Genomic DNA, 25970 nt, shown 5'->3' on the forward strand with positions numbered 1-25970 from the left:
GACACAGGAGAGGCGTGCGCTGTGCCCTCCGTGTCCCTCCTTCCCACTGCACTGCACTGCCAGCACTGACTCGAGTATAAGCCGAGGGGGCTTTTTCTGCACAAAAAAGAGTGCTGAAAAAGTCTGCTTATACTCGAGTATATACGGTAATTTAAGCATATATTATCACATTTATGACAAAACCTATTAGGAATATACATTAGTAGCAACATAGCCTTAAATATTTTCACATTTGTTATTTTTGTTAACTTCTAAAAAAAATTTTTTTTATTTTTTTTAGAAACTGGTAAATGTATGAAGCAGTGATAAAAGTGGAGAAGTTGCCCATGGCAATGAATCCGCTGCTCTGTATAATTTTGTAGTATGCAAACTATGAATGTTACTTCAATGCTGATTTTTTTTTTTTTTTTTTGCCATGCGCAACTTCCCCACTGGCTCACTTTTCCACTTTTATCACTGCTTCATACATTTAACCCACAGAGTGATGGCCATTATGAACACACTAGGGTTTTTATTTAGAGAGAAGGGGAAGGGAAATAGATTCATAATAGGACAAAATACAAGTGCACCAGTCTCATCCTATATAATAAAAGGCTAATGCTGCTCCTCACCTGTATGGGTGGAATTCTGGTGTTTTGCGCGCCAGCGGCCGCTAGATGGCTCCTGGCAGAGAAATTCAATTGTTGCTCTATTTGGGCGAACACAGCCGCCGATGCTGACATCACTGTTATGTTGCTCCATCATTTCGACGGACTGATAACTAGTTGGTGGTATACAGGTAGCAGGGAAACAATTTCATAATTGGTTAAGAGTTAGCAATAGAATATGGGGCATCCAGGGTTCCATTTCAAAATTAAATTGAACCTAATAGACTACCTTATATGGGGGAAGGTAACCAGAAAGAACCCACAGGGAAATTGCTTTATGACAGTGGGGTTTTCCATGTGCAATTTTCCTGTGGGCCTTTTTAATGTGCATCCTTTTCTAGTTACCGTTTGGGATATATTACAAACCTTTTGTTTATGACATTTATGACAGTGGGGTTTTTTCTGTGTGGGTTTTTTCATAGAGCCGATGGGGAAGAGAGCTGATTCCAGTACTAGGCAATGTAGGAGAGCCAAAGCCTGCTCCTGGGACACTTGAGAACTCTAAACAGTAGAGACCAGGTTGAAAACAACTTCCCAAAATGAGTTCAAAATAGGACAACCCCAAAAAAGGTCTCCCACAGAGGCACATCGCTGCTAACAGAGCTTTCAATGTGTTGGCCACATCTTATGCAATTTCACCAGGGTGAGGTAGAGTCTGTTAAGTAGCTTTACATAGATTTCTGCATGATTTGTACATAGAAATGCACAAGCAGGTGTAATGTATACATTCCCTTTGTTTAAGTGTGAAACTTTGATGGAAAAGTTTCACCATAAAGGAGCAATCTGAGTCTTTTTGGAGTACATCAAAGGTCTTTGAGGGGAAAGTCTGGGACAACGATCAAGATCAACCAAGGATTTAGAATTAGATGGATGAACCAGTACTAGAGTTTTTTTTTTTTTTCTCTCTATCGTCCTAGTGGATGCTGGGGTTCCTGAAAGGACCATGGGGAATAGCGGCTCCGCAGGAGACAGGGCACAAAAAGTAAAGCTTTAGGATCAGGTGGTGTGCACTGGCTCCTCCCCCTATGACCCTCCTCCAAGCCAGTTAGATTTTTGTGCCCGGCCGAGAAGGGTGCAATCTAGGTGGCTCTCCTAAAGAGCTGCTTAGGAAAGTTTAGCTTAGGTTTTTTATTTTACAGTGAGTCCTGCTGGCAACAGGATCACTGCAACGAGGGACTTAGGGGAGAAGAAGTGAACTCACCTGCGTGCAGGATGGATTGGCTTCTTGGCTACTGGACATCAGCTCCAGAGGGACGATCACAGGTACAGCCTGGATGGTCACCGGAGCCTTGCCGCCGGCCCCCTTGCAGATGCTGAAGTAAGAAGAGGTCCAGAATCGGCGGCAGAAGACTCCTCAGTCTTCTAAAGGTAGCGCACAGCACTGCAGCTGTGCGCCATTTTCCTCTCGGCACACTTCACACGGCAGTCACTGAGGGTGCAGGGCGCTGGGAGGGGGGCGCCCTGGGAGGCAAATGAATACCTATTTTGGCTAAAAATACCTCACATATAGCCTCCGGAGGCTATATGGAGATATTTAACCCCTGCCAGAATCCGTTAAGAGCGGGAGACGAGGCCGCCGAAAAAGGGGCGGGGCCTATCTCCTCAGCACACAGCGCCATTTTCCCTCACAGAAAGGCTGGAGGGAAGGCTCCCAGGCTCTCCCCTGCACTGCACTACAGAAACAGGGTTAAAACAGAGAGGGGGGGGCACTAATTTGGCGATATGCTTATATATATATTAAGATGCTATAAGGGAAAACACTTATATAAGGTTGTCCCTATATAATTATAGCGTTTTTGGTGTGTGCTGGCAAACTCTCCCTCTGTCTCTCCAAAGGGCTAGTGGGTCCTGTCCTCTATCAGAGCATTCCCTGTGTGTGTGCTGTGTGTCGGTACGTGTGTGTCGACAGGTAGGAGGACGATGTTGGTGAGGAGGCGGAGCAATTGCCTGTAATGGTGATGTCACTCTCTAGGGAGTCGACACCGGAATGGATGGCTTATTTAGGAAATTACGTGATAATGTCAACACGCTGCAAGGTCGGTTGACGACATGAGACGGCCGACAAACAATTAGTACGGTCCAGACGTCTCAAAAACACCGTCAAGGGTTTTAAAACGCCCGTTTACTTTAGTCGGTCGACACAGACACAGACAGGGACACTGAATCCAGTGTCGACGGTGAATAAACAAACGTATTCCTTATTAGGGCCACACGTTAAAGGCAATGAAGGAGGTGTTACGTATTTCTGATACTACAAGTACCACAAAAGAGGGTATTATGTGGGATGTGAAAAAACTACCATAGTTTTTCCTGAATCAGATAAATTAAATAAAGTGTGTGATGATGCGTGGGTTCCCCCCGATAGAAAATTATGGGCGGTATACCCTTTCCCGCCAGAAGTTAGGGCGCGTTGGGAAACACCCTTTAAGGTGGATAAGGCGCTCACACGCTTATCAAAACAAGTGGCGGTACCGTCTATAGATAGGGCCGTCCTCCAGGACCAGCTGACAAGGCTGGAAAATATAATAAAAAGTATATACACACATACTGGTGTTATACTGCGGCCAGCGATCGCCTCAGCCTGGATGTGCAGAGCTAGGGTGGCTTGGTCGGATTCCCTGACTAAAAATATTGATACCCTTGACAGGGACAGTATTTTATTGACTATAGAGCATTTCTATATATGCGAGATGCACAGAGGGATATTTGCACTCTGGCATCATGAATAAACGCGATGTCCATAACTGCCAGAAGATGTTATGGACACGACAGTGGTCAGGTGATGCAGATTCCAAACGGCACAGTATGGCCGTATACAGGAAGAGGACTTGTTTGGGGTCGGTCCATCGGACCTGGTGGTCACGGCAACTGCTGGAAAATCCACCGTTTTTTACCCTAAGTCACATCTCTGCAGAAAAAGACACCGTCTTTTCAGCCTCAGTCCTCTCGTCCCTATAAGATCATATCTGCCCAGGGATAGAGGAAAGGGAAGAAGACTGCAGCAGGCAGCCCATTCCCAGGAACAGAAGCGTTCCACCGCGTCTGACAAGTTCTCAGCATGGCGCTGAGACCGTACAGGACCCCTGGATCCTACAAGTAGTATCCCGGGGGTACAGATGGGAATGTCGAGACGTTTCCCCTTCGCAGGCTCCTGAAGTCTGCTTTACCAAGTCTCCCTCCGACAAGGAGGTAGTATGGGAAAAAATTCACAAGCTGTATTCCCAGCAGGTGATAATTAAATTACCCCTCCTACTACAGAAAAGGGGTATTATTCCACACTATATTGTGGTACTGAAGCCAGAAGGCTAGGTGAGACTTATTCTAAAAATTTTTTTTTGAACACTTACAAAGGTTCAAATTAAGATGAAGTCACTCAGAGCAGTGATAACGAACCAGGAATAAGGGGACTATATAGTGTCCCGGGACATCAGGGATGCTTACCTCTATGTCCCAAATTTGCCCTTCTCACTAAGGGTACCTCAGGTTCGTGGTGCAGAACTGTCACTATCAGTTTCAGACGCTGCCGTTTGGATTGTCCACGGCACCCTGGGGTCTTTACCAAGGTAATGGCCGAATTGATGATTCTTCTTCGAAGAAAAGGCGTCTTAATTATCCCTTACTTGGACGATCTCCTGATAGGGGCATAGTCCAGGGAACAGTTGGAGGTCGGAGTAGCACTATCTCGGATACTGCTACAATCAGCACGGGTGGATTCTAAATATTCCAAAATCGCAGCTGATCCCGACGACACGTCTGCTGTGCCTAGGGATGATTCTGGACACAGTCCAGAAAAAGGTGTTTCTCCCGGAAGAGAAAGCCAGGGAGTTATCCGAGCAAGTCAGGAACCTCCTAAAAACAGTGCATCATTGCACAAGGGTCCTGGTAAAAATGGTGGCTTCCTACGAAGCAATTCCATTCGGCAGATTTCACGTAAGAACTTTTCAGTGGGATCTGCTGGACAAATGGTCCGGATCGCATCTTCAGATGCATCAGCGGATAACCCAATATCCAAGGACAAGGGTGTCTCTCCTGTGGTGGTTATAGAGTGCTCATCTTCTAGAGGGCAGCAGATTCGGCATTCAGGATTGGATGCTGGTAACCACGGAGCCCAGCCTGAGAGGCTGGGGAGCAGTCACACAAGGAAAAAATTTCCAGGGAGTGTGATCAAGTATGGAGACTTTTCTCCACATAAATATACTGGAGCTAAGGGTAAATTTATAATGCTCTAAGCTTAGCAAGACCTCTGCTTCAAGGTCAGCCGGTATTGATCCAGTGGGAAAAACATCACGGCAGTCGCCCACGTAAACAGACAGGGCGACACAAGAAGCAGGAGGGCAATGGCAGAAACTGCAAGGACTTTTCGCTGGGCGGAAAATCATGTGATAACACTGTCAGCAGTTTTTCATCCCGGGAATGGAAACTGGGAAGCAGACTTCCTCAGCACGACCTCCACCAGGGAGAGTGGAAACTTCATTGAGAAGTTTTTTCCACATGATTGTAAACCGTTGGGAAATACCAAAGGTGGACATGATGGCGTCCCGTCTGAACAAAAAACGGGACAGGTATTGCGCCAGGTCAAGAGACCCTCAGGCAATAGATGTGGACGTTCTGGTAACACCGTGGGTGTACCAGTCGGTGTATGTGTTCCCTCCTCTGCTTCTCATACCTAAGGTGCTGAGAATTATAAGACGTAGAGGAGTAAGAACTATACTCAAGGCTCCGGATTGGCCAAGAAGGACTTGGTACCCGGAACTTCAAGAGATGTTTACAGAGGTCTTATGGCCTCTGCCGCTAAGAAGGGACTTGCTTCAGCAAGTACCATGTCTGTTCCAAGACTTACCGCAGCTGCGTTTGTCGGCATGGCGATGGAAAGCCGGATCCTAAGGGAAAAAAAGGCATTCCGGAAGAGGTCATTCCTACCCTGGTCAAAGCCAGAAAGGAGGTGACCGCACAACATTATCACCACGTGTGGCGAAAATATGTTGCGTGGTGTGAGGCCAGGAAGGCCCCACAAAGAAATTTCAACTCGGTCGTTTCCTGCATTTCCTGCAAACAGGAGTGTCTATGGGCCTCAAATTGGGGTCCATTAAGGTTCAAATTCGGCCCTGTAAATTTTCTTCCAGAAAGAATTGGCTTCAGTTCCTGAAGTCCAGAAGTTTGTCAAGGGAGTATTGCATATACAAACCCCTTTTTTGTGCCTCCAGTGGCACTGTGGGATCTCAACGTAGTTCTGGGATTCCTCAAATCACATTGGTTTAAAACCAGTCAAATATGTGGATTTGAAGCATCTCACATAAAAAGTGACCATGCTCTTGGCCCTGGCCTGGACCAGGCGAGTGTCAAATTGGTGGTTTTTTCTCAAAAAAGCCCATATCTGTTTGTCCATTCGGACTGGGCAGAGCTGCGGACTCGTCCCCAGTTCTCTCCCTAAGGTGGTGTCAGTGTTTCACCTGAACCAGCTTATTGTGGTGCCTTGCACCTACTAGGGACTTGGAGGACTCCAAGTTGCTAGGAGTTGTCAGGGCCCTGAAAATATGTTCCAGGACAGCTGGAGTCAGAAAATCTGACTCGCTGTTTATACTGTATGCACCCAACAAGTTGGGTGCGCCTGCTTCTAAGCAGGCGATTGCTCGTTGGATTTGTAACACAATTCAACTTGCACATTCTGAGGCAGGCCTGCCACAGTCTAAATCGGTTAAGGCCCATTCCACAAGGAAGGTGGGCTCATCTTGGGCGGCTGCCCGAGAGGTCTCGGCATTACAACTCTGCCGAGCAGCTATGTGGTCAGGGGAGAACACGTTTGTAAAATTCTACAAATTTGATATCCTGGCAAAAGAGGACCTGGAGTTCTCTCATTCGGTGCTGCAGAGTCATCCGCACTCTCCCGCCCGTTTGGGAGCTTTGGTATAATCCCCATGGTCCTTTCAGGAACCCCAGCATCCACTAGGACGATAGAGAAAATAAGAATTTACTTACCGATAATTCTATTTCTCGGAGTCCGTAGTGGATGCTGGGCGCCCATCCCAAGTGCGGATTATCTGCAATACTTGTACATAGTTACAAAAATCGGGTTATTATTGTTGTGAGCCATCTTTTCAGAGGCTCCGCTGTTATCATACTGTTAACTGGGTTTAGATCACAAGTTGTACGGTGTGATTGGTGTGGCTGGTATGAGTCTTACCCGGGATTCAAAATTCCTCCCTTATTGTGTACGCTCGTCCGGGCACAGTACCTAACTGGCTTGGAGGAGGGTCATAGGGGGAGGAGCCAGTGCACACCACCTGATCCTAAAGCTTTACTTTTTGTGCCCTGTCTCCTGCGGAGCCGCTATTCCCCATGGTCCTTTCAGGAACCCCAGCATCCACTACGGACTCCGAGAAATAGAATTATCGGTAAGTAAATTCTTATTTTACAACATACAAATAAATGTTTTAACAGCATTGGATAGAAGTTCTCTACTAGAAGGGCAAAAAAAAATAATCTTTATTCTGTTTTGTATATTTTATGTCTAAAAGTTTTAAGGTGGTAGCACATTCTTGTACAAATTCAAAATTGGAGAGAGAATAATTTTGGGCTAAGGGACTCCTACTTCAACTAGAGTGCTTGGATGCTGGAATTCTTTTCTATGTATTTCTCTAACGTCCTAGAGGATGCTGGGGATTCCGTAAGGACCATGGGGAATAGACTGGCTCCGCAGGAGATAGGGCACTTTAAGAAAGACTTTAGGATTCTGGGTGTGCACTGGCTCCTCCCTCTATGCCACTCCTCCAGACCTCAGTTTTAGACTTTGCCCAGAGGAGAATGGGTGCACTGCAGGGGGCTCTCCTGAGTTTCCTGCTTAGAAAGCATTTTTGTTAGGAGTTTTTCTCTTTTTCAGGGAGCACTGCTGGCAACAGGCTCCCTGCATCGAGGGACTGAGGAGAGAGGAGCAGACCTACTTAAATGTTAGGCTCTGCTTCCTCGGCTACTGGACACCATTAACTCCAGAGGGAATGAACACAGGTTCGTCCTGGGCGTTCACCCCAGAGCCGCGCCGCCGTCCTCCTCACAGAGCCAGAAGAAACGAAGACAGAAGACGTCTCAGGCGGCAGAAGCCTTCGGTGCTTCACAGAGGTAACGCACAGCACTGCAGCTGTGCGTCATTGCTCCGCTACACCTCACACACTCCGGTCACTGTAAGGGTGCAGGGGGGGGGGGGGGGGTGCCCTGGGCAGCAATAAAACACCTCTCCTATGGCAAAAGTGTATATACATGTACAGGTGGGCACTGTACATGTATATAAAAGAGCCCCCGCCATTTTTTATTAAGTTTGAGCGGGATAGAAGCCTTCTTCTAGGGCTTCTCCCTCAGCACTCACCAGCGCCATTTTCTCTCCACAGCAACGCTGAGAGGAAGCTCCCCAGACTCTCCCCTGCTTGACACACGGTGACACATGTGTAAACATTCTGTGTTTTTCTCCAGGGACATATAGCGCTGGGGTGTGTGCTGGCATACTCTCTCTGTCTCTCCAAAGGGCCTCAGGGGGAACCTGTCTTCAGAAAAGAGATTCCCTGTGTGTGTGTGTGTGTGAAGTGTGTCGGTACGTGCGTGTCGACATGTTTGACGAGGAAGGCTCACCTAAGGAGGAGGGGGAGTGCATGATGGTCAGGTCGCCGTCGGCAACGCCGACATCGGACTGGGTGGATATGTGGAATGTCTTGAATGCAAAAGTAAATTTACTGCATAAACGATTGGACAAGGCTGAAGCTAGGGATCAGTCAGGTAGTCAGACCATGCCTGTCCCTGTGGTACCAGGACCTTCGGGGTCTCAAAAACGCACCAGATCACTGACACAGATACCAACACAGAGACTGACTCTAGTGTCGACTATGAGGATGCAAAATTACAGCCAAAGGTGGCGAAAGGTATTCGTTACATGATTATGGCCATTAAAGAGGCTTTGCATATCACTGAGGAACCCCCTGTCCCTGACACGAGGGTACACATGTATAAAGGGAAAAAGCCTGAGGTCACTTTTCCGTCCTCATTTGAACTAAGCGACTTGTGCGAAAAGGCTTGGGATTCTCCAGATAGGAGACTACAAGTTCCCAAAAGGATTCTTATGGCGTATCCCTTTCCACAAAAGGACAGGATACGATGGGAATCTTCGCCGAAGGTAGACAAGGCGCTGACACGCTTATCCAAGAAGGTGGCACTGCCTTCTCAGGATACAGCTTCCCTCAAGGATCCTGCTGATCGTAAGCAGGAGGTTACCATGAAGCACATTTACACACATTCCGGTACTATCGTTAGACCGGCTATGGCATCGGCCTGGGTGTGTAGTGCTATCGCAGCATGGACAAATTCCTTATCTACGGAACTTGAAACCCTAGATAAGGATTCCATTCTAATAACCCTAGAGCATATAAAAAATGCTGCTTTATATATGAGGGATGCTCAAAGAGACATTTGTTTACTAAGCTCCAGAATAAATGCTATGTCTATTTCTGCTAGGCGACTCCTGTGGACCCGACAGTGGATGGGGGATGCCGACTCAAAGCGGCATATGGAGTCGTTGCCTTACAAGGGGGAGGAGTTGTTTGGAGAAGGCCTCTCGGACCTTGTCTCTACTGCTACGGCCGGTAAATTGAATTTCTTACCTTATGTCCCCCCGCAGCATACTAAAAAGGCACCTCATTATCAAATGCAGTCCTTTCGTTCCAATAAAAGCAAGAAGGTACGGGGATCGTCCTTCCTTGCCAGAGGAAAAGGCAAGGGAAAAAAGCTGCATGCAGCTAGTTCCCAGGAGCAGAAGTCCTCCCCTACATCTGCAAAGTCCACCGCATGACGCTGGGGCTTCCCGGGGGTAGTCAGCTCAAGTGGGGGCGCGTCTTCGATTTTTCAGCCAGGTCTGGGTTCACTCACAAGTGGATCCCTGGGCTATAGAGATTGTTTCTCAGGGATACAGGCTGGAATTCGAAGACGTGCCTCCTCTCCGGTTTTTCAAATCGGCTCTGCCAGCTTCCCCGTCAGAGAGGGAGTTAGTGTTGACTGCAATTCAAAAATTGTATCTTCAACAGATGATAGTCAAAGTTCCTCTTCTCCTGCAAGGAAAGGGGTATTACTCAACCCTGTTTGTGGTCCCGAAACCGGATGGTTCGTCAGGCCCATTTTGAATCTAAAATCCCTGAACTTGTACTTGAAAAAGTTCAAGTTCAAGATGGAATCGCTCAGAGTGGTCATTGCCAGCCTGGAAGGGGGGGGGGGGGATTGGATGGTGTCCCTGGACATAAAGGATGCATACCTTCATGTTCCGATTTTCCCTCCTCATCAGGCGTTCCTGAGATTTGCAGTACAGGACTGTCATTACCAATTTCAGACGTTGCTGTTTGGGCTTTCCACAGCCCCGAGAATTTTCTCCAAGGTAATGGCGGAAATGATGGTGCTCCTGCGCAAGCAGGGGGTCACAATTATCCCATACTTGGACGATCTCCTCATAAAGGCGAGATCTCGGGAGAAGTTGCTGGACAGCGTGTCGCTGTCGGTGAGGATGTTGCAGGGGCACGGCTGGATTCTCAATTTACCGAAGTCCCAGCTAGTCCCTACAACGCGCCTGTCCTTTCTGGGTCTGATTCTAGACACAGACCAGAAAAAGGTTTTTCTTCCGATGGAAAAGGCTCAGGAGCTCATGGCCCTGGTCAGGGACCTATTAAAGCTAAAAACGGTTTCAGTGCATCATTGCACACGTGTCCTGGGGAAGATGGTGGCATCGTACGAGGCCATCCCCTTCGGCAGGTTCCATGCGAGGACCTTTCAATGGGATCTACTGGACAAATGGTCCGGGTCCCATTTACAAATGCATCAAAGGATCACCCTGTCTCCCAGAGCCAGGGTATCTCTCCTGTGGTGGCTGCACAGTGCTCACCTACTAGAAGGCCGCAGGTTCGGAATTCAGGACTGGATCCTGGTGACCACGAACGCAAGCCTCCGAGGTTGGGGAGCGGTCACACTGGGAAGAAATTTCCAAGGTCTCTGGTCAAATCTGGAGACTGGTCTCCACATCAACGTCCTGGAGTTGAGGGCCATATACAACGCCCTACGCCAAGTGGAGGCATTGCTTCTGGACAAACCGGTTCTGATTCAGTCAGACGATGTCACGGCAGTGGCTCATGTAAACCGCCAAGGCGGCACAAGGAGCAGAGTGGCCGTGGCAGAAGCGACCAGGATTCTTTGCTGGGCGGAAGGCCATGTAAGCGTCCTATCAGCAGTATTCATCCCGGGGGTGGACAACTGGGAAGCGGACTTCCTCAGCAGACACGACCTGCATCCGGGAGAGTGGGGACTTCATCCAGATGTCTTCGCACAGATCGTGGGTCGGTGGGGACTGCCTCAGATAGACATGATGGCGTCCCGTCTCAACAAAAAGCTAAAGCGGTATTGCGCCAGGTCCAGGGACCCTCTGGCGGTAGCGGTAGACGCTCTAGTGACACCTTGGGTGTTCAGATCGGTCTATATGTTCCCTCCTCTACCTCTCATACCCAAGATGTTGAGAATAATAAGGCTAAGAGGAGTCAGAACGATCCTCATTGTTCCGGATTGGCCACAAAGTGCTTGGTATCCGGATCTGAAAGAGTTGCTTACAGAAGATCTGTGGCCTCTTCCCCTAAGGCAGGATCTGCTGCAGCAGGGGCCCTGTCTGTTCCAAGACTTACCGCGGCTGCATTTGACGGCATGGCGGTTGAACGCCGGATCCTAGCGGAAAAAGGTATTCTGGAGGAGGTCATTCCTACCCTAAACAAGGCTAGGAAGAACGTGACATCGAAACATTATCACCGTATATGGCGAAAATATGTGTCTTGGTGTGAGGCCAGAACTGCTCCTACGGAGGAGTTCCATTTGGGCCGTCTGCTTCACTTCCAGCAAACAGGAGTGAATTTGAGGCCTAAAATTAGGGTCCATAAAAGTCCAAATTTCCATTTTCTTCCAAAAAGAATTGGCTTTTCTTCCTGAAGTACAGACATTTGTGAAGGGGGGGGGGGGGGGGGGGGGTACTGCATATTCAGACTCCCTTTGTACCTCCGGTGGCACCTTGGGATCTTAACGTGGTATTAAGTTTCCTCAAGTCACCTTGGTTTGAACCACTCAAGACTGGAATTGAAATATCTCACTTGGAAAGTGGTTATGTTATTGGCCTTGGCTTCTGCAAGGCGTGTTTCGGAATTGGCGGCTTTGTCGTATAAAAGCCCCTACCTGGTTTTTCATGTGGATAGGGCAGAATTGAGGTCTCGTCCTCAATTTCTGCCAAAGGTGGTCTCATCTTTTCATATGAACCAACCTATTGTGGTGCCTGTGGCTACGCGGGACTTGGGGGATTCTGAGTCCCTGGATGTGGTCAGGGCTTTGAAGATTTATGTGTCCAGAATAGCTAGGATCAGGAAGACTGAAGCTCTGTTTGTTCTGTATGCGGCCAACAAGGTTGGCGCTCCTGCTTCAAAGCAGACTATTGCTCGCTGGATCTGTAACACGATTCAGCAGGCGCATTCTACGTCAGGATTACCATTGTCTAAATCGGTTAAGGCCCATTCCACTAGGAAGGTGGGCTCTTCTTGGGTGGCTGCCCGAGGGGGTCTCTGCATTACAGTTGTGCCGAGCAGCTACTTGGTCGGGGTCCAACACCTTTGCGAAGTTCTATAAGTTTGATACCCTGGCTGAGGAGGACCTCCTGTTTGCTCAATCGGTGCTGCAGAGTCATCCGCACTCTCCCGCCCGTTTGGGAGCTTTGGTATAATCCCCATGGTCCTTACGGAGTCCCCAGCATCCTCTAGGAAGTTAGAGAAAATAAGATTTTACTTACCGGTAAATCTATTTCTCGTAGTCCGTAGAGGATGCTGGGCGCCCGTCCCAAGTGCGGACTTCTTCTGCAAGACTTCTATATAGTTATTGCTTACATAAGGGTTATGTTATAGTTTCATCGGTTCAAACCGAGTCTATGTTGTTGTTCATGCTGTTAACTGGATAGTTTGTCACAGGTTATGCGGTGTGGCTGGTATGAATCTTGCCCTTAGGTTAACTAAAATCCTTTCCTCGTACTGTCCGTCTCCTCTGGGCACAGTTTCCCTAACTGAAGTCTGGAGGAGGGGCATAGAGGGAGGAGCCAGTGCACACCCAGAATCCTAAAGTCTTTCTTAAAGTGCCCTATCTCCTGCGGAGCCCGTCTATTCTCCATGGTCCTTACGGAGTCCCCAGCATCCTCTACGGACTACGAGAAATAGATTTACCGCTAAGTAAAATCTTGTTTTTGTACAGTGTATAGGGTCTCTTTCGTGATTTATTGCCCAAATGTTTTTTTAGGGCAAAACAATTAATGCCGTTTTTTTTGTGGAAAGACGTACTCGTTTCCATAAGAAAAAAACAGGATCTGGGATAAGTTCCCAGGTACATGTGTGTTCGCGTTTGCGGCATTGAAAAAAAGTTACTTAGCTCTGTTTTTGTTTCTCTAATTCCCAGTTGAATTACTGTCCCCCAGGGGATCAGTTAACAGCGTTAATTTACTGCAGCTAATTTATTTCCCCCCATAATCTCAAGATTCGATACTACACTTCCAGGGACTAGAATCATCTGTTTGCTGAAGTTCTACATTGACACAAGTGGCCGGATGTAATGACACCGTGCGGGATGCTGGACGATCGCAGACGTTATTTTTTAAAGGGGCATGGTTTAGCCTTGCAAGTGATTGTCCCTTAAAAAAAAAGGCAGGGTTCCCACACGGCCACCAAACTCTGGCGTCATTACATCCAGCTCACGATATTCTCTACAGTTATTAATGTGGAAATGAGTTCATATACAAGATCAATCAGAGTATTTACTTGAATTAATCTTTAGATTTGATATTGTTTTGCTATATTTGTATATTTACAGTCTATTTAAGTATTTGCATAGGGCTGAGATTCTGTTATACATGATATATTTTGCTTATTTGTAAGATCATACGTTATGACAGTGCATTTTATAATATGTTTGATTAGAATTATCGCAGGTGATTCAAATATCTTATTTTTTTTTCTTGCAAGGAAACAGTCACTCACCTATAATTTTTTTTCTACTAAATGGTTAATGTTTAGAGTGTGGTTTACACGGTTCCGGTTTGAATGGTCGACCATGTTATAGTCGACAGTCATTAGGTCGACCACTATTGGTCGACATGGACACATGGTCGACACATGAAAAAGGTCGACATGAGTTTTTTAAACTTTTTTTAGGTGTCGTTTTTTGCGTAAAGTGACTGGGAACCCCAATTAGTGCACCGCGTCCCCTCGCATGGCTCGCCATGCTACGGGAATGGTGCCTTCGCTCCGCTACCGCTTCGCTCGGCACAGATTACCGTTCCAATCGTAGTCCACGTGGATCGTAAAGTATGGAAAAGTTCCCCAAAAGAAAAAAAAAACAAAAAAAAAAATCATGTCGACCTTTTCATGTGTCGAACTTTCACGCGTCGACCATTTTCATGTGTCGACCATTTTCACGTGTCGACCATGTGTCCATGTCGACCATGTCAATGTCGACCTAATGACTGTCGAACATAACATGGTCGACCATGTGAACGGATACCGGGTTACACTGTATGTTCATTAGACTTTACATGCATATTAGGCTGTATTTGCAAAATTGCTTGTATTGAAGACTTTATTTTGTTTTGATCACATAGAATGTGCATATCCCGTGTGCGCTCATATTTTACACAGTGATTAGTCGTTTCGCTATCATTTACTGCTATAATTTCGGGTTTCAGAGTTGTATAGAATAATCTGTTCAGTAGAGATGCAGGTAGAGTTCTAAACTTTCTGTGAATGCTACATTATCTGTCAGCTTGACCTGCTTATATTAAACCATTTTGTTCACATTGTGATGGAGCAGTAGCCACTGCTGTGTGATTTACTACAACTTCTGTTCATAGTACAATTCATGCAACACACAAGTACATAAAGAGACTAGTTACCAAAAGGATTAAGTAGATTGTGTAGATGTTTTTGTGATCTTTCTGTATCGTACAGGGTCCATTGAGCCTGATTAGGGACATGCATTCTGTACAATTCCTAATATATAGCTTTACAGGTATCAGAAGATGTGTGTTTTGTTAATTGATGGGGGTGTGAGTGACCTGAAGGGCTCCATTTACCACATTTTCTTTATGTTCTGTAACAGGCCGAATTCGTACAAGGAGGCAGAGTTCCGGAAGCAACAGCAGTGCCACCTCCATTCAAGCTGACACCCGTGGGCGTAGCAGAGCGAAAATTGTGTCTCAGTCCCAGCGTAAGCACAAGGAGTTTGTGGGCTTTTCTGATTTTCTGAATTTGTGGGTTCTGTTGGAAAGGGGTTGTTGGACTGAATGCTGAGCAGTGTCTGTAAGCCTAGTTTCCTGATACTGTCTTCTGAACCTCTCATGTCTCCTATGTTTTGCTTTGTATATGAGTCGCTGATTAAATGTACATGTCAACATCCAGATCCACAATGCTGCTTTTTGTGACTTTCTCTAAATCCCTCTTTACTGTCCTCTACCTGCTTTCATGCTAAAGGATCCCGATCAGCGAATCCAGCCAGTGGTAAGGAGTATTCTGTGAGGACTCACCCCCCTTTTCCATTTCTTGTCTATCATTGTTCGTGACACCTGTAGTGCATCTTTGTGTAGTTATGATGACAGTCATACCCTGGAATGTCTGTGTAATGTGGGGACCACTGTTTTATGTGCCAAGTTCTCACAAATTTGGGACAATGAGGCCTGTACAGCACCCAGTGGCACTTTGCCAGGCAACTCATGGAATTGGCTGAACACTTCTCGCTTCTAGTTAGCGGACAGTGTGTTCTCTCACTGAGATAGTCTAATTGCACAATTGTTTCATTTACACTCCATCCAGGGCGAGCAACCATCCCAAAACAAGTACTTTGTCACGTAGGACTTTTCTTCACTGTTACTAGAATTGTCCTAGTCTCCTGTATAGTGGTGTTTGGGGGAGAGCATCAGTGCACTGCTTACTGGGTAGCATTTGGCTCTGTTGAACCCTGTATAGGTAGTGCCTTTTAGGAGGAAAAGTGTTCACTGTGTTTCTGCTAATTTCATATTTTATCTCTGTAGCCGGTAGCCGTTCCAATTCTCCAGGAAAAGTGCTGTCAAGTGGGTATGGTGTGTTACCGACCGGTGCCCAGAGGGTCCCACAGATACCATCCTCTGATAAAAGGAGCAAGATTCCACGCAGTCAGGGCTGCAGCCGAGAAACCAGCCCAAGCAGGATAGGATTAGGTAAAAATATGGTTTGGGGATTTTAGGGGTAATTTTCCATCTGTGACGCAGAATTCAGCTGTAATGTTTAAATAGTAAAACAATTTAAACTGTTACTTTGGAACAGAAATATTTGTGGTTTGTGAGTAATATGTTTTTGGTGACAAACTTTGAATACCATGTAACATTTTGTCACCTATAACCCTTATCCACCTCAAACCCGGGTCCGACCCAGGTAACTGAACACCGTTTCAAGCCATGTTACTGCGCTTTGAAACCCTGCTCACACTTCAGGCCAGACGCAGGTTAGTGAGGGGCTTCCCTCTGCCGGTGCTTGGTCAAACCCTGGTTATTTTTCAAGGACACTTTTCCACCATGCCGCTGCCCGGGTAGACTCAGTTTATTGCAAAGGTGGAAAAGGGGTATAAGAAATAATAAGCGTCTCTGGATTTATTATTATTGTTGGTAGTAATTTGTATATTCGGACCTAGAATGATATAAAAAATGAAAATAGTTATCCAGCTGACTGAGAAAATCTGCATCTTCAATAAAGAGGCACTGTGCAAAATATGACCGAAAAGTCGTGGAAGACTGATTATCCTAAAGATTATTAAGTGCATTAACTGGAGTAGAGTTTGTGTCTGGCAAGTGTAAGGGCACTACAGTATGCCTGAAATTGAGACTAACCCAGTTGAAACTATTTATTGCGATTCGGATCTAAAGCTGGCCATACACCTAAAGATTTATTGTCCAGTCTGGCTGGTTGGAACAAAACATCTGTTAATGTATGGGAGCAAATGACAACTGACCATTTGCTCCCAAACAAAAAATGGTCAGACAAAGGTCTGTATTCAATAAGAGTCGGATCCATTCCGAAATGCAATTTTCGGAATGGATCCAACAACTCATATTCAAAGAGTGGCCAAATCCGACTGACGGATTTGAGCCTAATACGAGTGTCGGATTTGGCCTGGCGTCCGTGCAGCTGCTGTGTGTCAGGGCTGTTATTGATTTTAGAAAAATAAATTTTCTTAAATAAGCCCTAACACATACCTCACACCAACCGGCTTCCTTCTCCCCTACCGCCCTGTGTGATGCATCCTGTGTAGCAGCAGTCGCCTTGCTGAGAGCCGCCCGGCGCTGCTGACACGGACAGTGGGGATTTGCCGTTCGCCTCGCTCTCACCACAGTGTCAGCGGCGACGGGTTTGGCCTGGTCCTGACTATGTCAATCCAACGTTTTTTCGGATTGACATTGTCTGAAACGGACTAAAACCTGTCTGATTTGGTCCCCTTTCCGGCAGAAGCATGCGTCCGCCGATCCACGTGCTTTCCGGGCCATATTGAATAGGTCGGTACTCCCTCCGACCTAAACCTGACGGAAACTGCCGTATTTCTGAAAAGACGGCAGTTTCCGACAGGTATTGTATACACCCCATATTAGTTAAATCTATTTGTCTGAACGACCATTTAAGTCAGTTTTCCGGCATTTCGGCTCAAATGGTCATTTGTCATTTGCTCCCATACATTACCAGGTTTAAATTCCAACCAGCCAGATCTGACAATAAATCTTTAGGTATATGGCCAACTTTAGTATTACAAATAATATTTAAGAGTTTCCATTCACATTACACTTTTCCAACAGATTTCTTAGGACTTTCCGTAATAATTTTTTTTTTCTTTCCTGTCCTTTATGTACGGTGGAGAGAGATTCCAGATAGTGCTCCCTCTCTTACGCCATGCATAAGAATACACTAAACTACCCTATGAAATTTCCTCCTGTATACGGGATGCGGTCAGTTTACCTACAATCAAAATCCCGACAGTCAGAATACCGACAACCATTGACCGACGGGCAAAATCCTGACATGGGCAAAATTCCGACATTTAAAATACAGACAAGGTCAAAATACAGATTATAAAACTCACACTAATTTTACTTAGAAAGAGGCAATCAGGCGCACTTATTACCAACTTTAAATAACCTGGATAAGGAAGATCTACAATGCTGCTCCCAATGAATAATCTGCAATTATTCAAACCAAACAAGAAATTACAATAATGTATACATACATGTGTACACAGGGAGCGCTAAATATTCATAATTATCTAATTTATTTAGACAATAAAAAATAGAATGACAATGCACAATTTAATAATAATAAGATATATCAATTAAAAAATTAAAAACCATATCAAATGGACATCTCTCGTGGAAATAAACAACTCAGTTGCTGGTGTTAAAGGGTCCAGATTAGGCTATTTAGCCAATAATTGCTGAGCAAGTCCAGAATCCTAGTGTATCATTAATGTAACCAGCAAGTAGCTTTTAACTGTAAAAAGATGTACTGTAGCAGTCCAATGCCACTTAAATTTAAGCTCACCGCTGTTGGAAGTGTTTCCAAACTCCCATCTATTGCTGTTCAGCGGTGTCCCCGTCTCCCCTGCAGGCTTACCAGTGTGCGCTGATGAACCGTGGCCGCACAGCCGGACGTCTCCGGCAGTGATGTGGAGCCTGATTTGCAGACTAGGGGAGAGAGCTGGATGCAGGCAGCATGGAGCAAAGTGGTGACGGATAGATATAAGTTGATTTCCACAGAGAAATTGTAGGTTCCTTGACGCGTTTCTCTGCTATAGGTAGAGTAGCAGTTTCATCAGAAGGTATGTTTGGATGGGAGTTTGGAAACACTTCCAACAGCGGTGAGCTTAAATTTAAGTGGCATTGGACTGCTACAGTACATATTTTTACAGTTAAAAGCTACTTGCTGGTGACATTAATGATACACTAGGATTCTGGACTTGCTCAGCAATTATTGGCTAAATAGCCTAATCTGGACCCTTTAACACCAGCAACTGAGTTGTTTATTTCCACGAGAGATGTCCATTTGATATGGTTTTTAATTTTTTAATTGATATATCTTATTATTATTAAATTGTGCATTGTCATTCTATTTTTTATTGTCTAAATAAATTAGATAATTATGAATATTTAGCGCTCCCTGTGTACACATGTATGTAAGGTCAAAATACAGACAATTAAAATGTCGACAGGTCAAAAAGTTGACATGAGTTTTTCATGATTTTTTAATTGAAACCGACATACTTTGCTGTCCCAGTGGACTTGAAAGGGGAATAAAAAAGTGTGCCGAGCACATCACAAACGGACGCGGTACACTTGTACTGTGTCCATGTCGAAACACACACTTTTTTGGGGTTGGGGGGGCTTGCGTCAACTCGACGTCTTAAATGTCGGGATTTTGACCTTGTTGGGGTTTTGACCGTCGGTCAATTGTTGTCAGGATTTTGATTGTAAGTATTTCATACTAAACCCCTGTATACTCCACACTGCTACTGCCTAATTGACTGTACAGAGAGAGTCGTTAATTATGTTTATGGATGACTTTTTTGTTGACTAGCAGCAATATTTTCTACTTGTTTCTCCTTCATCCACTAGGGGCCACTGGAGTGTAGTTACAATGGGGAATAGTAGGTGGTAATTGGGAGCTGGCACTTTAAAAATTCTCACACTGTGGCTAGCTCCTCCCCTACTATCTCCCCTCCAAGCCAGTCTTAGTTTAGTGCCCGAGAGAGCTGGTTCACTTGGGTTTAGCTGAAGAAATTTTTATTTTTTCTTTATTATTTTATTATTCTTACTTACACACACAGACTGGCAGCTCTGCCACTGCCAGTCTGCACCGCGGGAGCTGCCGGCGGGGTCCCATCGCAGCTGCGTGCGGCTCGGGATGGGCCCCGGCTGAGGGAGACACTGAGCTCTCCTGAGTTGGCGGACACCGCTGCGTGCGGCGCGTGTCGGGACCACTCCATCCAGCAGAAGATTCCGGCAGCATGGCAGCGGTGAGTATCAAAAATGGTCGGACACCGCTGCGTGCGGCGTGTGTCGGGACCACTCCATCACAAAAGATTCCGGCCGGACACCGCTGCGTGCGGCGCGTGTCGGGGCCGATCGGTGAACTACATCAGGACAGCGGTGAGTACAATCTCCCCCCCTCCAGACTGATGTGTGTTTTTACTATGTACAGAGGCGCACTTACGCCATTATGTAGACGGAACCTCAGCCCACTCTGTAAGCGGGCTCAGCGCTCTTCACTCCCCGGCTGCAGCATACAGGCAGCCGGGGTGATACACTCCCCACTTACAGGAGCCGGATAAGGAAGCGATAGGGTGATTTTTAATATGAACAGGCTCTCTCCGGCCGCAGCATAAGGCGGCCAGGAGTTACATTACAATGTGAGCACCTCTCACCGGCCGCAGCATACAGGCGGCCGGGGAACACATTTAGATCACCGCTCCCCAGCCGCTGCATACACGCAACCGTGGGGATAGATCACCGCTCCCGGGCCGCTGCATGCACGCAGCCGTGGGGATAGATCACCGCTCCCCGGCAGCTGCATACACGCGGCCGTGGGGATACCTTTAAACACTACATACATTTACAAGCGGCCGGGAAATACATTAGCATCTCCGCTCCCTGGCCGCAGCATACCGGGGGAGACATGGACGCTTTCCGCTGACTTTGCAGCGGATTTGAGTTTGGCGCCGAAGCGGGGGGGGGGGGGGGGGGGGGGGGAGCTAACTCCCGCTCTGTATGGCGGGCTCTCTCCGCTCCCCGCGCCGCTGCAGCATCACACGCCGCTCCAGTCTCCCGCTCCCCTGGACGCTGAAGGCTTCTTTCCTCTCCTGGCTGTGCAGGCAGGAGGCTTGGCTTGTATAAGGTATGAGGGGGGGGTGAAGGCTATTCCCGCCTTACTCAGCGGGCTCCCCGGCGGCGGCTCCCAGGTCTCACTGTCGCTAGGCAACAGATCCTGTCCCTGGGTTTTTAACTTTTCCATGCATTAGGCTGCTGAAATATAGCTACATTCCTCCCTGCAGTACCTCTGCCCGGCATTTCATACAGGTAGATCAGGAAACCTGCTCTATTACAGGAGCTGGGGCTCAGCTCATTAATAATTAAAAATCTACTGTGCAGATTTCTTTACTCTACAAAGTGTATATATGTATATATATTATATATATATGTATGTCTGTATGGATATATAGATATGTTTGTATATATTTTTAAGTGTGTGTGGGTATGTATATAGATATATGCGTACAATACCATATATAGGGGATAAAACAAACACTTCCGCAAGGTTTTCTAATAACAGAATACCCCACCTTGCCACATAACATTTTCCCCCATTTTTTCTCACAGGCTGGTCACATTTTGAAAAGCCAGCGCAACCTCCGAGAAACTTCTGGTGCACCTAAAATAGCGGTACACTACATACAGGGCGGGGTGTTGCCTTCCCTTTATTATTCCTTGGTGTCACTAGTTACTAATGCTATTTGTAATTTGGGGAATGTGTGTGGCATCAGACAAATAGCGCGGCGGCTCAGTACGCTAATAGCGGGTATCTGAAGGGAGCTCCTATAGCCTAGGGCTCAGACCCCTGTCCCACAACGCAACGCTACTGATTCAGATCTCCGCTGCTCCAGAAAGTTTATTTGAATCGTGTCGGTCACTACACATTATAGTGCAGACCTTACATAGGGCTGTGTTTATTTAACCCACCTTTTTTCCTTTCGTTTGTCTCACCTGGGATAGTCAAAGCATTCCCTCTTAGGTGTGCAGTATGCGGTGGAGCCATCTGCTTAGCCCTCCACGCACCTGCAGGACACTCCATGTTTGAACAGCACAGATTATACAGGTAATGTCACTGGTAACCAGAGACATTGTACGTCATTTCACCTCTCCAGGTTTCTAAAGGAACCTTGCTAACTAACCTTCCATGTTACAATACTGATGATGTCTGTTTTCTGTGGAGTCTGAACCTGTGTCTCAGAATATCCAGGTGCATTATACAGCAGTTCGTCTGATACTGCAGGTAAAGGAGGCGGACACGTCAAGTCCATCAGGGCTCGAAGCCGATGACGAAATGGCAGCAACTGGTCCAGTTTCAGATGAGCTGGGCAGGCTCCGGTAGACGGCCGGCAGACACCCGAATACACAATTTCAGGTATCAAACAATGTTTGTTTTCCTATCCTTTCCCCGCAGACGGCAGGAAATGGTATCAGAACCTCTCCAGGGTATACCCCTCGATGTATCGCCGGTCCAACAAGCTGCCGTTTTCCTGAGGCAACCTTGCTCAGGGATCCATCAAAGACATATACGGCAGCAGGGTTTTCTACCTTGTCCTGAGCAGGTAGGTTGTGGAACAATTGTCCTCTAGGTTACAGGATGTTTCGCATCAGGTTCAATTGATACTTTGGTACAGGTCAGAATCACGATTCTGCTTTATGTTCTTTGGAGGTCTCCACGTCTGCAGACTCGGAACCTACATTTTCACTGGGGATGTCTTAACCAGACGACCTCTGGGGCTGCGACAGTGACAGGTGAACATGAAAAACATATGGGGCAGAGGGTTCAGGGGAAGGAACTTTCTGCATGATTTCTTGAACCATTGGAGGTAAGTCCACTTTGTTTTCTACGACGGCTGCCCCAGCTCCAAGACAGACCTTTACCGGTCTTTCCTTTAAAAAAATGTTCTTTCCGTGCCCCTTCAAGCTTTCGACTCCACACGGGCGATATCTCCGTCGCCAGGGGATCTCAAAAAAAAAAAAAAAAAAAAGGCTGAAGTAGAGGTTCAACATCCTCGGTCCAGTCTGACTTTAGGTCATCCTATACACCCACTACAGGTCAGACTTTTCTACTACCTGGATGGTCCCAGGGTAGGCGCAGGTCGGTGAGAGAATGCTTGTGCGGTTACAAACTAGATTTTGGAGTACAACCGTCTCAGGAGTCCCTCAAACATGGGTCGGCCGAGTTACGATGACAAGAGAGTCATACTGCAGGCGGCGCTCCATATGCTTATAGCCGAAAAGGGTGTTGATCCCTGTTTTTCACATGTCATTTGAATCGGAACAGTTCTCAGGCCTTTGTTTTCTTTTCACGTTCCGAAGCCAGTTGGCTCGGCCAGGCCTATTCTGGCCTTAGAATCCTTTCAGTCTGTGATTGCTAGTTTGAACAAGAGAGGGAGTTCTAAGTGTCCCTTGTCTTCAAAGATGCCTGTTTACTGATTTCCGTGGGGTTTTTCCTCAACGGGCTTTTCTCAGATTCGCATTACAGGATTCTCTTTTTCACTGTCAATCCTTTCCTTTCGGTCTCTCTTCCGCTCCCACAGAGTTCAGGAAGTTCACAGAATAACTCTTTTTCAAGGGCAGTAGGTGACGTTGGTTCCATAATGGGACAATCTACTATCCCACTCTGTACATTAGGTGGCTTCTGCATATCCGGAGGATCTAGAAGCTTCTGGTTCGACACAGATCCAATTTATGCTCCTCGTAGACGTTTCTCAACATGGTCCGTCAGAGGATTTTTCCTTTCTCGGCACCAGGTACTCTATCCTTCAGTCAAGTTGCGACGCAATGAGTGATCGCCTACATTCCTCTCTGAGCGGGGGACAACGATCTTCTTTCCAGGTCAAGCCACCAGGTCAGACTCCCGGGTGAGGGAACATTCCCCGGAGTTTTGTCAGCTGGTCCGCTGTGGGCGGAGATTTCGGATCGACCTCAGGACGTTCTGACTCAATCTTTAACCCTTTACTACTCTCGGACGTGAGCTCTGGCGGCAGTAGCCGAGAATGCACTCAGGGCTCCAGGGAGTTTTCTGGTTACTCTATCCTGCCTCCTTTTCTATTTCTACCTCATGTTCGGTAACACAGGAGAGGATTTTGCGTGCTAGTCCTCTCGGTGGCTCTGGTTGGGCCATGCATGACTTGAGGATAGAGATACACCTGTTGTCAGTAGAGGAGCCTTGGCTCCTACCTCGACTGGACTGTCTACTCCAACAGGTTCCTTTTTTCTTTGTTCAATCTTACACTGGTTTCGTTTAACCGTGGGACTGTTCTCGAGACCTCAGAAGGGAGGAGTTCCCTGGGTCGGTTAGGCCTACTGGGCCCCGATTTCAGAAGTCTGTTACCTCTTCTCGCTTTTGCCACTTTTGGAAGACTTTATGGGACATAATAAGGATGAACGGGGTTTTCCCTTTCTTTCAGTTACCATTCATCTTTGGTTTCTCTGGGAGGTTTTGCTCCGCTACGCTTCAAACCACACTGACCTGAATTTTAGGTCTCTGCCTTTTGTTTTGGTTTTTCTTCCAAAAGAGATTAGCCTAGCGGGCGTAAGTTCGGCCTCTTTTTCAGGGAGTACTCTATTGACAACTCCCCCGGCTGAGCTTCGGCCTCAGCGATCGTTTCTTCCAGAGGGGTTGTCTATTTTTCGTATAAATCTGACACTAGTGTTTTTCGGTCCTCTTTGAATGCTTGTCAGGGCTCGCTGACTCTCTCTACAGAGGTCTTCGGCTATTCAACGAAGTGTTTTTCTTCTTTGTCTCTGTACGATGCTCCCGTGCTAAATAGCCGGGGTCCCAGCAGACGCTGGGCTGTTGGATACATCTGACCATCAGACAGTCTTCTAGGCGGTTGCTAGGGAGCCTCCGTTTTCCATTTCAGCACACTTTACGCGCGATATAAGACCTTCGTGGGCGGCTGCCCATGGGGTCTCCATGAATACTTTGTCGGGCGGCTACTTCGTCGGACCGACATTCGTTTTGTCAATTTCTACAAGTTTGACACTTTTGCGGCCTCTGCATCACAGTTTGGCCGAGCAGGTTTTAAAGGACTCTCAGCGCTCTCCCACCCGTTTTTGGGAGCTCTGGGACGTCCCCATTGTAACTACACTCCAGTGGCCCCTAGTGGATGAAGGAGAAATCAGGATTTTGGTACTTACCGATAAATCCCTTTCTCCGATTCCACAGGGGCCACTGGACGCCCGCCCAGCGCTGTTCCCCCTTGTTTTTTGCTTAAGGGTTTGCAGGTCACCATATGACTGCTTGTTGAGTTCAGGCTAGCCTGGTTTTTTGTCAGTTTCTGTTCCAGGTTTAGTTTGGGTTATCCTGGTTTACAGGGCGTCATTAACCTCCTCTACCTCAGGGTTTGTTTATTCCATCTCTCATCGGGCACAGTTTTACGTAGACTGGCTTGGAGGGGAGATAGTAGGGGAGGAGCTAGCCACAGTGTGAGAATTTTTAAAGTGCCAGCTCCCAATTACCACCTACTATTCCCCATTGTAACTACACTCCAGTGGCCCCTGTGGAATCGGAGAAAGGGATTTATCGGTAAGTACCAAAATCCTGATTTTTGTAGTTCTGAATAATTTCTGGGTGGAAGAATGCATTACCTCTAGCATTTACGTTGTAAATGTACTGTAGTTACACAGAACCCACCCCTTCTATGGTCTCAATATAATGACATTTGTAATATGTTGGCCTTTCCAATAAATCAAAACTTTTTTTTTTTTTTTTTTTTTTTTGGTTTTTTTAAATTTTGGTTGGATTTCTAAAAGACTTCAGTAATAATAGGATTTTGGTACTTACCAGGTAAATCCTTTTCTTTGAATCCATAGGGGGCACTGGAGTACTCTTGGGTTATGGACTGGGCGTAGCGGAAATGGCACATATTTAAATATTTAAATTAGTAACTGGCCATCCCCTCCATAATCCCATAGAGCCCTTCAGTATTTTTACTGGGCCGAACAGGAGTGATAGAGAGGATGAACCATAGAGAATTACATATAACATTATATGAACCTATAACATTATAATATAATGGTCAACCCTAAAGTTGACACATAACGGAACTGATAACAATCAGTTGATACCAGAACATCGAATGCATTGGTGATAAAGTGTTACCATAAGATCCACAGACCTTACCACAAGACAGGTAAACTGCTCTGGGTGGGCGTCCAGTGCCCCCTATGGATTCAAAGAAAAGGATTTACCTGGTAAGTACCAAAATCCTATTTTCTTTTTCATCCACTAGGGGTCACTGGAGTACTCTTGGGACGTACCAAAGTTTCCCCCTTGGGCGGGAGAGCAGTTTGGCACCTGTAACACTAGACGGGCAAAGCTAAATGCTGATGCCGCAAACGTAGCCAACCTGTAAAAGCGCAGCAACATGCGCACTGATGGTCATGCACTGATGACCATGTAGCAGCTCGTCTACGCT

At 46.6% G+C, this 25970-nt stretch overlaps 1 protein-coding gene across 34 annotated transcripts in view; it reads left to right on the forward strand.

Moving 5' to 3' along the window:
• Window positions 1–25970, forward strand: part of CLASP1 (cytoplasmic linker associated protein 1) — a 773091-nt gene that overhangs the window by 401696 nt on the left and 345425 nt on the right. For 22 of the 34 annotated variants that reach the window (XM_063933995.1, XM_063933998.1, XM_063934002.1 and 19 more), the window contains 3 exons: window positions 14829–14936; window positions 15200–15226; window positions 15757–15921. In XM_063933995.1, the coding sequence (XP_063790065.1) occupies window positions 14829–14936; window positions 15200–15226; window positions 15757–15921 (300 nt within the window). The remainder of the gene's footprint in view (window positions 1–14828; window positions 14937–15199; window positions 15227–15756; window positions 15922–25970) is intronic. The other 12 variants (XM_063933999.1, XM_063934026.1, XM_063934012.1 and 9 more) reach the window with 1 other exon arrangement.

The sequence above is a fragment of the Pseudophryne corroboree genome, chromosome 7 (assembly GCF_028390025.1).
Source record: "Pseudophryne corroboree isolate aPseCor3 chromosome 7, aPseCor3.hap2, whole genome shotgun sequence".
Lineage (NCBI taxonomy): Eukaryota > Metazoa > Chordata > Amphibia > Anura > Myobatrachidae > Pseudophryne > Pseudophryne corroboree.